At 35.5% G+C, this 13578-nt stretch overlaps 1 protein-coding gene across 3 annotated transcripts in view; it reads right to left on the minus strand.

The window, feature by feature from the left end:
• Window positions 1-516: 516 nt before the first annotated feature.
• The window catches only part of LOC584583 (neutral alpha-glucosidase AB), a 34882-nt gene continuing 21820 nt past the window's right edge, over window positions 517-13578 (minus strand). For all 3 annotated transcript variants that reach the window (XM_030999319.1, XM_030999316.1, XM_030999317.1), the window contains exons 15-26: window positions 12069-12292; window positions 11394-11490; window positions 10683-10784; window positions 9746-9804; window positions 8755-8939; window positions 8102-8166; window positions 7337-7410; window positions 6860-6934; window positions 5566-5679; window positions 3835-3944; window positions 3130-3230; window positions 517-2644 (exon numbers count right to left, since the gene is read on the minus strand). In XM_030999319.1, coding sequence (XP_030855179.1) covers window positions 2541-2644; window positions 3130-3230; window positions 3835-3944; window positions 5566-5679; window positions 6860-6934; window positions 7337-7410; window positions 8102-8166; window positions 8755-8939; window positions 9746-9804; window positions 10683-10784; window positions 11394-11490; window positions 12069-12292 — 1310 coding nt within the window. In that variant the 3' untranslated portion in view covers window positions 517-2540. The remainder of the gene's footprint in view (window positions 2645-3129; window positions 3231-3834; window positions 3945-5565; window positions 5680-6859; window positions 6935-7336; window positions 7411-8101; window positions 8167-8754; window positions 8940-9745; window positions 9805-10682; window positions 10785-11393; window positions 11491-12068; window positions 12293-13578) is intronic.

A 13578-nucleotide genomic window follows, 5' to 3' on the forward strand; every position in this document is an offset into this window, starting at 1 on the left:
AGATATTCCAATTAATTCACAGCTTTAGGAATTCCACACACAAAAAATAATAACAAATTGTGACATTTAGTAGATATTGCTTGTAATAACATGTTTTACCTTGAAAAGCTAGACACAATACTGGTAAATGCAAAAGCTTGGATAAATAATAATACATAACATTTATTAGGCGCTTAATACTGATGTTTCTAAGCGCACAGTGTTCTGATTAAGAGAAGACTATAATCCGTAGAATTAAATTAGAAGAAAAAGCAAAAATACAAAAGTAACATAGATAAGGTAAGAAAAACAGTGGCAATCAACTAAATAAAGACAAATATGGTGCGCACCTCCATCAGTATCAGTATCATAAAGAAAAATCCCATCAATTTTAACATACACACCCGTTTTACATTTGTACTAGTAATACCTCTTATCATTTTATGATTATTTGTCATTTGATTTCTTTTGAATGGAGTAAATAAATATGCAACTATGAATTGTACGACATCAAATAAATTCAAAGCAAGGCAAAGCTTTCTTTTCCAAACTAATGTCATGGTTTTATTTTCATTGGTATTCAACATTGTATACAACTTCTTCTTGCCGTTTCACTTTGTAGAAAATATGCCTACATTATGTCATCATAATTACAATTTCACATCACAATATTATTTGTTTTACTTCACTAGAAGGCATTGGAATTATGTATAATCTCACACTGATCAAATACAAAAGACAATTACACATGGACAGACTATTTTAAGTTCATAAATGTTCACAATTACAAATGCTTCTTTCCAAAAGCCAACTGATAAGTTATATCATTCACCTTTAAAATAGTCTGTGAATCGATTACAATACAGTATGGTACAAAAGCCAGACAACATACATTACTTGTTGATATGCCAGACAAGCCTTATACAAATGTTATGTCAAAAGCCACAATCTTTATAATATATGAACAGCATAAAAGTTTCCCTCAATCCCGTCATGTGAAGATAATTTTGACAGAATTTGTTGTTACATACAGAAATATTATAGGAGTCTTCATCTTTCTCTTCACATTCTGTAATTTGTCAGCGCTGTGGTAATTTTTGTTTTACGATCAATATTATTATTAATATTGGCTCACAAGCTGCTCTTACTATAAATTGTCAGTTCAAGTTTTGAGCGTAGGTGAAATTGTGTCACAATTTGAGATTTTTCTTTCAAGCCTAAAAGATCAATATTGTTATTAAACCCAAGTTTTGTTGTAGACATGATTTGTTTCCTTTAATTTCATACAGGGGAAAGAAGGACAACATAAATATATTGACAAATAATGATTTATAATCAAGTACAGTGTATGCATGAAATAAGTATCAAATACTGTAGATCATTTCATTCAAACATCGTGAATCTAAATATTAAATCTGTTTGAATAATGCCAGAGAGCTGAAAAAAAGAAAATATGACAAACAAAAGTATACAGCCCGAGGCAAGAGGCTAGTACTTTGGTACTTCAACCATCGCATCAAATACAAATGTAAATATTAAATGATCAAAACAATTCATGTACTGTCAAATCCGGTATGTATCACTAAAATAAATTTCAGTGATTGTAAATGCAATGTTATACCAAATACATGTATTACTATTATTAATACCAAAGGGTGTACCATAATGCTAGCTCAAATAATATGTTGTGCTGTTATGATTTGTCACAAATGCAAAATAAAGAATAGAGGTGTATTTACTTACATATACTACTTAAGTATACTACATGTATAATCAAAATTGATTCAAATTTGCACTCGTATATATTCGTCTATAATAACGTTCATATTTTATTTAATCGACACACTGATAAATACATTGAATTTTGTGAGACATTTTTAGAGCAATTATGCAACCAGCAGAGGTGGATATCGGTGTTAAAAAAGAAGTAGTCATCATCATCATCATCATCATCATTTCAAAGTGTACCCAGGCATAATTCCACTTAAAACTGAAATGAAAGAAATATTATCATGTTGATATTTAATATCTATTAAACCTAACTACAACCTCTACAAACCAATATACAAATAAATTTGCTGCTTGTAAATAGGACTACATCATATCAATAAAGAATATCTCGTACAATTGGACTACACTTTGAAGTAAGAATGCAAAATCGGTCAGGAAAGCTTTCAAACAATACCACCTTACAGCCTTACATTCACGTCAATGCTAGGGCACGCTTAAATTGGCAACAAAAAACATTGCGAGGTGGTATGGTTCGAAAACCTGTGAAGTCGCAGCAGAAGTCTGCATCTAGCTTTGGTATTAAAGGTCATTCTTCTATACCTTTGATTTCAAACCAAAGTCGTGTATCACAGCTATTCAAACAGCAGTAAATCAAAAAGTTAATAATGAAATTGACATATCGTTTACGATATGTTCACACATTGAAACAAAAAATGGTAAAGATTTGGGCTTCTTCCTTTTACACACACATTGTGAAAATCAAGGAATTATACATGCTCCCTACGTATTAAATCAATTGTTTGAAACGCTTATTTATTGCTATTTATTATCTAAGATAGACGTATTGTCCAGTCCTGGCCAATGTTGACGCCTGGTTTACGTATCGTCAAGACTTGTCTGTTGTGAGAGGTACTGAAAGACAACTGGGTGATGGCTGTGAAGAGACAAAAGATAAAGAAAAAATTAGTGAACTTGACATGCAGGTTGGACACAAGTCTGGAAATATGTACTACGGTACCTTCAAATGAAACCATCTTGCTTTTACAAAAGTATTTTCAAAACAGAGACAGATGATACTTTAGTTGTCCTGCATGAAGTGAATATATTTATTGCCCTTGACAATATGCCACATCACTCAAAACATTGTACTGCCTAATAAAAACTATTTTTTCCATATTTATGGATGAAATGGGGAAAAAAGGAGTGTTGCCGTTAAGAATGGCAATTTAGTATAATCACCACTTTTGCCTTTTCAAATAAGCTGTTAGACTTTCTGTACTATAAATCAAACAATTTCTACTGACAAAAAATATTCACAAAATTCTATACAAATTATCAAGCCCTATTAAAATGAACCAACATATATATATATATCTTTAAAAAAAATATATATATATATTTTGGGGGGAGTATACTTACTTTGTGAAATAAGTTCTACTTTCTTTGGTACTGACTTTAGTCCAATGATGACTACTCTCTCCAGCCAGGAATTGGTTTCAAATCCAGCTCCCGATAATGCCCTGTTCACATATAAGAAATGGTAATTGAAGGAAGACATATAATATGAGGAACTGGCAATGATAATTATTCATATAAATTCCATTAAATTATGTGATTTTTCTGGTTTTATATTCATTACTATTCTTGTATTATATTTGTATAACAAAATATTCATGTTCCATGTGAATGAATTTTCATAATAAATACAAATACAAAAACAAACCTAGCACAAAGGCACGTTGAGATATGGCAGCAAAAAGAGCAGCTGCATTAAAAAAAAAGACATGTTAATGGAATGGGAACAGCATGCAAGAAAGGACTTGCACGTATTCACAAAACTACACAAATGTGAAGCGTCTTTCACTCGACTTTGCCATTTTAAAAAAAATGTCAGTTTTGCCGCTTCATATCTGAGCGAGCCTTGAGATAAAGCCCTGTTCACATAATTCAAATTATAATTCTAAGGGGGACATACAATATGAGGAATTGGTTACAAAATCAAGCACCAAATAAGACCCTGTTCACATAACACATGATTATCACATTTGACCTTTTCTTGTATTAATTAATGGATCTGAATCATAGTAAAAGTCTTTCATATGAAAATCAGAATTTTGTTTTTACCTTGATTCTAGTTTGTTGGCACTGAAGGTGAATTGTCGATAAATGTATTTCTGCTGTTTGTAATCAAAGCTGTGACCATCATCGATGTAGAGATCGCCATTAGCTGAGCCCTGCACGCAAAACGGTAACCATAGCTTGGGTTATTACATGTAGTATAGAATATATACCAATATGGGTTATGAAAACATTGAAGTTTTAGGGAATTGGTCACCTAAAATAAAGGAAATAGAAAGTGGTTTCTTTCCTACCTTGTCTCGTAGCTACACCTGTTGAAACCGGCACCAATTAGTGAGCCACTAATTGTTGGGACAAATTATCTCACAAGGTGAATTATAGGTAGTCGTTCAAATATTGCACAGTACCCGTAGAAAGAATTAATGAGGCCTTAGAACCAAGTAGAGAATCGAGCTGAGAAGTAGGACATGAATTACGATGAAGCTGAATTAGCTTTGGTGTAGGCTTTAGACTCTCTCTAAAAGACGTGTGCTCTTATAAGAACAGCTCGGGAGAAGTGATGAATATGGGTGTGGCAAAAGCAAGGGTAATAATGCTATACCCGTACATTGGGTGGTTGCACATCCCAACACATAGGGTATGGAATGTGCTTGCCAGAATAACTGCACATCCCAATACAATAGGTTTTAGAATGTGCTTGCCAGATAAAATATGTGTGGCACTCTGATAATGTTACAGGTGTCACTATAGAATAAAAGGCCAGACTTCAAACCACACAATAAAGTCAAGACAATAATATTTACAAATGTAAAGTTCTTCTAAGGTCAAGTCACTACATAATCATTGCAGTAGTACAGCTGGTAAGCTTCGCTCACACATGATGCCTGAAACAGAGCCATGCATAAATAAAACCCATTGCATATAAACAGATAGCAGGGGACGTGGGGGGGGGGGGGGGAAGGGAAAAATAAATAGCTGTGTACAAATAGGGCCCCAAAAGCATATCTGTATGTTATATGATACAGAAATAAGTACACTTTGTTTTATATAGTGAAATTGGGAAACGTATTAAAATAACCACCAAAGAGAGACAAAGGGGTCTCTTTATCCAGGTGGTCATTAAGGCAGGTTTCTCTGTATTTGTGAACAAGGGTTATATTGCCATTGTTTGGGCCACTGTGAGATTTTGAGCATCATCAATACATTTGTGTTTCAGGCATTGTTTGGGGTTTTTTTTTTTGAGGGAAGGGGGGGGGGGGGTGTTAATGTTCTGGAGCATTACCTATATCAAAATATTCAGCCGATTCTGTTAACACACAGTCATCCTATTTTACAAAGCAGGTTAAAACACTATATCCAATCAATATTTGGAAAAAAAACAATAATATGAAATCTTCAGACGATGAGTAATTGTTTACATAGGAAGGCAGGTATCTATGGATAAGAGAGATCATCCACAGAGCATGAAAACCATCCAATGTACTTTTAATCTTGCATAGAAATCCCCCTCCCTTGGCCACTGATATGACCAAGCAAGGTCTACAGGCATGCTTCCCTATTCTAAAGTCAATCAAATAACAACTTGGAACAAAAAAGGTCTATGAAAATAATTGTCATATTAACAGTAAAATACAAGAAAACATGAAACACAGTAATAATAAACATACACTGACATATAATAGTTCAACAATAGCTATATATAACATAGGAATCAGACATTATGCATAAAAAAGACAATGTTGAATAGCAATAATCATATCCAAGACATAAACTTACAGCATTATTCAAGGCTACAGTCAGGGTGTAAGGATCATCGACGGTTAGCGATGAGCATCGTCTGACCCTCTCCTTCCTGGGGACGATGGACCCACCGTGTTGGAAGACTGGGATCTGAAAGAGGAGGGGGAGGGGGGAAGAGGAGTCAAGTTTCAACTTCCAGTTCAAATTATTTTCCAGAATTTGAATAGGTCCAATGACAATCCTGGGTTCTACAACACATGCTTTGGTGACAGTTACTCTTTGGTCAATTTCTGTCACTAACCAAATTTCTTACTCGGAGTCATACCAGGATGTGATAACCCCTTGAGCCTATAGAAACAGTGATGCCTCTCATAGCAGTCAATATATCTATACTATACACATACAATGCTTTGGGTTTGTTTTTTTTTTTTTTTTTTTGGGGGGGGGGGGGTGTTTATATTTTGCAGCATTACCTACATAAGAATATTCTTCATATTCTGTCAACACACAAGCATCCTATTCCACATAACAAGCTGAAACACTATATCCAATAAAAATTTAGAAAATCATTGTTATACAATACATCGACCTTCAATACAAACATATGAACGTGATTGACACTGAGTGATTGTGACATAGAAAGGTAGGCATCTATAGATAGGAGAGATCATCCACAGAGCATGAAAACCATCCAATGTACTTATAATCTTGCATGGAAATCCCGCTCCCTTGGCCACTGATATGACCAAGCAAGGTCTACAGGCACGCTTCGCTATTCTAAAGTCGATCAGATAATATATTATACAACTTCCACACAACGGCGCCAGGAGTGTCATTTTGACAGACATGGCGCATTATAAATGTTCACTATTATTATTATTATTATTAAATCCAGATTGGTTTCACAGTGTTTACCCTTATAATGATGAAAACAACATTTAAAGAGAAGGTTGAGTTCTGGGAAGAGGTGAACAATCATTTTTTAGCGTTATCATTGTATTATGCAAGTGTGGAAAAACAATCAGATAAAAAATGTTCCCTGAAAAGCGTGGATCTTCAAATGCCTTAAAAAAGGCATGTAGCATCATAAAAATTGGGACAGATTTTTATGCCACATTTTCGTGTAGTCCTGCATACATCTTTCTGTGTACAGTTCTTGTAAATTTACCAAGACTGGGCCAAAATTGTTATAAAAATTTTATGATTCCAGAACCTTGCAGTACACACCAATATGCTAGATGATCAACCTTTTCTGATCGATTCCGCAAGGTTTCTTTCACAGTGCAATCGCATGTCCAGAACTCAACTGTATCTTTAAATGACGACATACCTTATCTAGGTCAGCGTTCACATTATGAGTAGCTGGTCCCTGGTATGCGAAGAACGTATCTACATCAAACCATGGCTAGAAAGAAAGAAAGAAAAAAAAAGATGCAAAAAAATAATAGGCTTTACAAAGATAGAATCTTAAAAATCTCATATTATCAGTATAATCTAGTGATGCAAAATAGGTTGACTTTAAATATGGGCAGCAAAATTTATAGAAACAACATTCACTGTGATCATCATCATCATCATCATCACCATCACCACCACCATCCTCATCATCATCATATTCACCATATTATAATGATATCAATTACACTTTGACTTGATGGAATACCCATATCTTCTTCTCTTCACACAAGGCATAAACTAAAATGCTGTGATGTGCAAGTAAACTGGCTTTACTTTTTTTGTTTATAATAAAAGTGAAAGAAAAATTAAAAAGAAAGAGGAAAAAGTGATAAGTGAAATATTTACTCACATCATTGCCTGGGAAATACACAGACGTAGCTCTTGATCCTTGATCTGAGATTGGGCTAACCAGTAAGGCGTTACCTGAATAATGAAAAAGATGGTAGCATTTAATTTTCTTAGAATTGTAACTGATTTAACTTATCGACTACTGAACTCTTTCATTAAACCTAGGGCTTAATGCAGGTATGACCCTCATCTTGAAGGTCAAAGGTCAAAAGAGGTGAAACATGCCAAGCAAGCTCTTAACTTTGCTATATATATCTATAGACTATCAAACATCATTATGATTAGAAGATAAACATGTAATTTCAGAGAGAGAGAAAGAGAGACAGAAAGAGAGAGAGAGAAAGAGGCAGAAAGAGAGAGAGAGACAGACAGACAGAAAAAGAGAGAGACAGACAGAAAGAAAGAGAAAGAGAGAGAGACAGAGACAAAAAAGAGAGTAAAACATGAAATAAACAGTCACATCTTGTGATATACCTTCTGAAAATGATTTCTCTATCTCACGTATACTGACAGAGACCGAACAAGGTCTACGGGTATGAATAACAGAGAAATCACTTCAAATAGATTAGAGCAAGTCACCTAGATATAATCAAAATCGTTTTTGTTTGCATTTTTATTTCATGTGAAGAAGAAATTTTCACATCACTTGATAAATACCCTACGGGCCACAGTTATATATCAATTCATGCAGTAGAGTATAAAGGCGATCATCTTCATGATTACAAATTCAATGTCTTTTTTTTAACCTTCGAACAAAACAATTTACCAAGCATATACTGGTCTTCCATCGAAAAGGTATCAGCGTCCTTGGGAAATTCCATCCACATTGGTCTAAAAAACAAAAGAAAAAACATAGCAATGTTTAATTAAACAAGGGTTTTCTAAGGCACTTGTAATGACCGTGTATATACGTAGCATCTTTGAGGCACTAAGTTGAACAAATTGAATTGGCTGTGTTCTATCGTTCAGCACAGGGAAGCATGTCCTTTGTTTTGATCTCTAATAAATTCTATAGTTTTATGTTATTATCAGCATATTCTTCCACCACCACATCTTAAAATCATAACATCAGCTAAGATGTTACTACCATTTGTCTTTCTCTACTTCACTTAAAGCGGGACTGCACTATTTGTATTTACTTGCGCCCTCTATATAGCCAACAATGCTTAAGCGGTACCTGTTGGTCCCCCATGATCCCCTTTTTCTTGTGTTAATTGAGAGCTGATTTGATGAGATAACCACTTGCCAGTGACCATGCAGGGTGGTCTAATCTAATCCAACTAGTGCAGATGGGCTTCAACATTCATACCAGGCAATCAGAAAAAAAAACAATGGTATTCACAAAGAGAATTTCTCATGAATTTTATCAATATTGAAATTTGTTTTTGTTGACCTTTCTCTGAATTCCTGCATACTTACCTCATAGGTGGAAGGCCAGTCTGTGAGGAGTTGTGGAAGAGCGTGTACCAGAAGGGAAGAAGTGCGTATCTGGCGCGGATAGCGTTGCGTATGATGAGCTTGCTCTCCGGCTGTAGCAACCACGGTTCCCGACGCTTGGTGTCGATGTGAGCGTGGGCACGGAAGAAGGGCTGATAGGCGCCAGCCTGGTTGTTAAAAGATGTGAATAGTATAATGGCATGATGATCTTTTGTATAAAAACCAAGAGGTGACTCTATTTTTATTTAACATATTATTCCAATGGATTTGAATGGAGGTGCGATAGCTCAGTTGGTAGACCAGCGGTCTCGTAATCCAGCGACCCGGGTTCGAAACCAAGGTGATGTGCTAGTGCCCTTTGGTAAGGCATTAATCCTTATTACTAGGTCTCTAGGAGAGGACCTAAAGCCGTCGGTCCTCCGATTGCTTACTAACAAGCATTTATGCTTTCTTAGCAGTCAGGTAAAATAACCACCACTACACATCTCTAATCACTGACTCATTTTGAAATAAGTGGAAGTTAAATTGGATTTCTTGTAATGGAAATTAAGTAAAGTCTCACAATGCTAGGATTATTTGGGCAATGACATTCATGATAATGGTTGTGATTATCGTAATTGTAATGAATGTAAGAGTAGATTAGTCTGATGGTAGCAATTGTATTGTTCAAGACTCAAATGGAAATGCTGGTGGCAAAAATGATGATGACACTTATAATGACGAAAATGAGATGTTGGTGTTCATGATAATAATGAATGATTATGATGAATGATGATAATGATGATATTGATATTGATGATGAAGATGATAAATGATGCTGATGATGATGATGATGATGATGATGATGATGATGATGATGATGATGATGATGTTGATGATGATAATGATGATGATGATTGTGATGATGGTTGTGATGATGATGACAATGATGAATGATGATGATGATTATGATGAAAGATGATGGGTTTCATACCTGATACCATCGGGTGAGCAGTTCTTCATCTGGGTTTTTAAAGAATCCACCAACATCAGCTACAGGACAAAAGAAATAAAACAAGAGGTATCGTAAATTCACTCTTTTCTCAGCACATATACTATAAAGTTGATTATAAACATTAAGCATCTGGCTTATAATCATTGGCCTTCCATCATAGTTCTTCAAAGTGCTATCAAATTAACATATATTAACAGATATCACCAAACATCAATGACTGACCAGTAACAAAGGATGCCACTTAAAGGGAGTGGGTCGTCAGTTTCCATGTGGAGAAGGTCATAATTCGCTGACACTAGACTTGGTAGAAATACCATTAATGGGCATACAGGTCTGCACACAGCAGACCTGTCGGCCGATTAAGAAATACCCCCTCGTCTCTTGGAGAGTCTTCGGGTGATGCAAATGTCAGATAAAGACTTTATAATATGGGGAAAAGATGGAGCAAATATTACAAAAAGCCTGTTGATCACTAAAACTGAAGGCTAGTCCTAGTTATTGACAACCAGTGATATTGAGTAAACACCCAACCAGTGTCAAAATTCCCCATGAGAATCCACTTCTTTAGGCCTTCATCAGCCTGAGTTTGCCAAATAAACCACAATTTTCAGACTCAGGTTGTTATCTCGAAGTTCAAAATTGCGTCTTCACCAGGTTGATACGCTCATCACAAACTAGCTCGGGCGGGCGCGAATTAGCCTGTTATTTCCCAAATAGCGGGATATTTTGGAAACAAGACCAAGATTTCTCAGGATATTATCTTGACTAAATATCCCGATATTTGCAACTGCGGGCTGATGAAGACGCAAATTAGCTGAATAATTTGCGAACGGAATAATTAAAATAGCGGGTTATTTTGCAATCTCGAGCTGATGAAGATAGGCCTTATGTGTCTTTAACATTCATGACTACTGACCTCCAATAAATGGGATTCCTGCTAGACCAATACTTAGCAGCATAGGGTTACTAGCCTTCAAGTGACCCCACTCTGCTGCATTGTCACCTGTCCAGATAGCACCTACACACAGAGAAAGTAAATTGAATTGAATTGAATTGAATTGTAATCCACTAAAAAAATGGAAATTTGTTGCTCACTGGTATTACAAACAATGTACACAATTATAAAAATTATAAAACATAATAAAATAACAACAATGGCGTTACAACCAACAATACATAGATCTTCAAACAATTTTATATATATATACATCAACGCATTGAATGAACATTTCTTTAAAAACCTTCTATGAATGAACTGCGCATGAATATATATTTCAATATGGGTTGGGGGGGGGGGAATATTGAAAGAAATGAATTAAAATGTCTGATCTTAAAGTTTACCATAGACATTTTATGTACAATAACATTTTAAGAAAGTCTGTATAATTGTTGCCAAACTAATTTTAAAAATTCTTTGTTTTTTACAATGAAAACGTTTTTTTCAAACTGTTATCTTTTCTGTTTTTCCCAATTAGTAGTACCTCTAAAATGTTATCAAACCATTGAAAATGAAATGTACAATATCTGAAAAATATAAAGAAGATCCTTGACGAACAAATAAATGTGACTGACAACTTGCGCTGACGTTTAGTTGAGAACCATACACATAATCTTGGCATTCACTTACCATATCTCTGTGTTCCAGAATAGAAGGCTCTTGACAGAGTAAATGGTCTTTCTGTGCCTCCAGATCGCTGTATCTGACCTTCAGCGTTTGCCATGTGCTATGGGGTAAAAGAAAGCATAAACAATTCAATGTTTCAAATAGGAATAAAACTCAAAATAAGCTACTTATATGAAGACTGGCATTTTTACTAAGAACGTACAATAATTATGATTTAATTAGGCACAACACACCACTTTTATTGAGATTCCCTCTGTAGAAAATATACTAAGAGGGTAAAACATAGTTGGTGGTAATTTTTTAAAATCTAATGTGATAAATATGAAAGCTTTTAAACTACATACATTATTCATTCTAAAGATGAATGGAAATCATGCCCAAAATGATTTCTTCCATAAGTATTAAAATATCCATCAAATAGGAGAATCTTGATGGATAATAACCAATTTCAATTTTTTAACCAAGCCTTAAAGCCACACTGCACTACTTGTAAATACTTGCGCCCTCTATATAACAAAAAATGCCTAATCGGTGACCATTGGTCCCCCATGATCCTCTTTTTCTTATGTTATTTGATAGCTGAGTTGATGAGATAACCACTTGTCCAGTTACCTTGCAGGGTGGTATAATCCCTCCTTTACACTAGTACAGATGGCCTTTAAAGTGAAGACTACTTACAAAGTACAGTCCGTACAGATTGTGCACATCTCTATGCTCCCAGCCATCGGCATGGACGACATCCTTGTGCATAGTGACCTCAGGTCCGTTGAACACGGACGGCTCGTTCATGTCATTCCAGTTGAAGAGGTTGGGGCGACTGCCCTGGTAGCTGTCATGGCTCAGCCGGCTTGCCCACCAATCACGCACGTCCTTGCGGGTAAAGTCTGGGTAGCTGGATGAACCTTGGGAATGGAAGGAAAGTAGAGGGATTAAAGATGTTATCACTACATCAGGGCCCTGTTTCACAAAACTTGTCATCAGTGACAAATGACAGTTTAGATGAACCTTAGGAATGGAAGGAAAGGAGAGGGATTAAAGATGTTATCACTTCATCAGGGCCCCGTTTCACAAAACTTGTCATCAGTGACAAATGACAGTTTTTGTTATAAGCTACTGAAATCCTTGCTTCTGATTGATTATCAGCAGATTTGTCACTGATATTTGTCATTTGTCATTGAAAAAAAGCTTTGTGAAACACCCTCCAGGACCATTTTGTACCCCTACACATACAGTTATAATGGTTCGAAAAGAGATAAATTTAGCTAAGAATATTCACAAGTTTTCTACAGATTCTGTCATCGCACAAGCATCCTATTCCATTAGTATGCAATGCATTGGCCTTCAATAATACAAACAAATGAATGTGATTGACACTGAGTGGTTGTAACATAGAACGGTAGGCATCTACAGCTAGGAAAGATCATCCACAGAGCATGAAAACCATCCAATGTGCTTTTAATCTTGCATGGAAATCCCCCTCCCTTGGCCACTGATATGACCAAGCAAGGTCTACAGGCATGCTTCACTATTCAAAAGTCGATTTGGACACTGCACACGCATGTAAAAGAAGAGATACGTGTGAACCAACTCACCCATTCAGTAAAGAACATACTATGGAACTGTAAAGAGAGCAACCTTTAAGCTCAAAACATGCTACCGGTAGTTCCAATTTATTAATTCTATTATTCACTAGCATATTCACAACTTAATATAGTAAAATAATACCTGTGATGTTATAGATTAAAGTACGGGGCCCCGTCTTATAAACAGTTGCGATTAATCGCGACTTATTTGTGATTGATATCGATCATAACTATGTAAGAAAGAGATAGGGGACTGCAAACTTGCAAATGATTGGGTTCAATCGCAACTTTTTATAAGCCGGGGCCCAGGTTTTACACTAAGCCACCTTGATGTAGATAGCCCACATCTCTTTCATGTTGACAAATTTAGACAGTTAACCCTTTGCCTGCTTTAGCAGACCAGTGGAACAAACAGTAGTTTACCACAGTTAACTTTTGTCACAAGTACAAAGTGTATATAATATATATACCCTACAAAATGTGGCAGTCTATGATTTACAATCCATAATGTTAATAATAATAATAATATTCCGCTTTTATATAGCGCCCAATACATTGATACAACGATGTGTCTAAGCGCTTTACAGATATATTACTACCCCGTT

Source organism: Strongylocentrotus purpuratus, unplaced genomic scaffold (genome assembly GCF_000002235.5).
Source record: "Strongylocentrotus purpuratus isolate Spur 01 unplaced genomic scaffold, Spur_5.0 spur5_scaffold_5, whole genome shotgun sequence".
Lineage (NCBI taxonomy): Eukaryota > Metazoa > Echinodermata > Echinoidea > Camarodonta > Strongylocentrotidae > Strongylocentrotus > Strongylocentrotus purpuratus.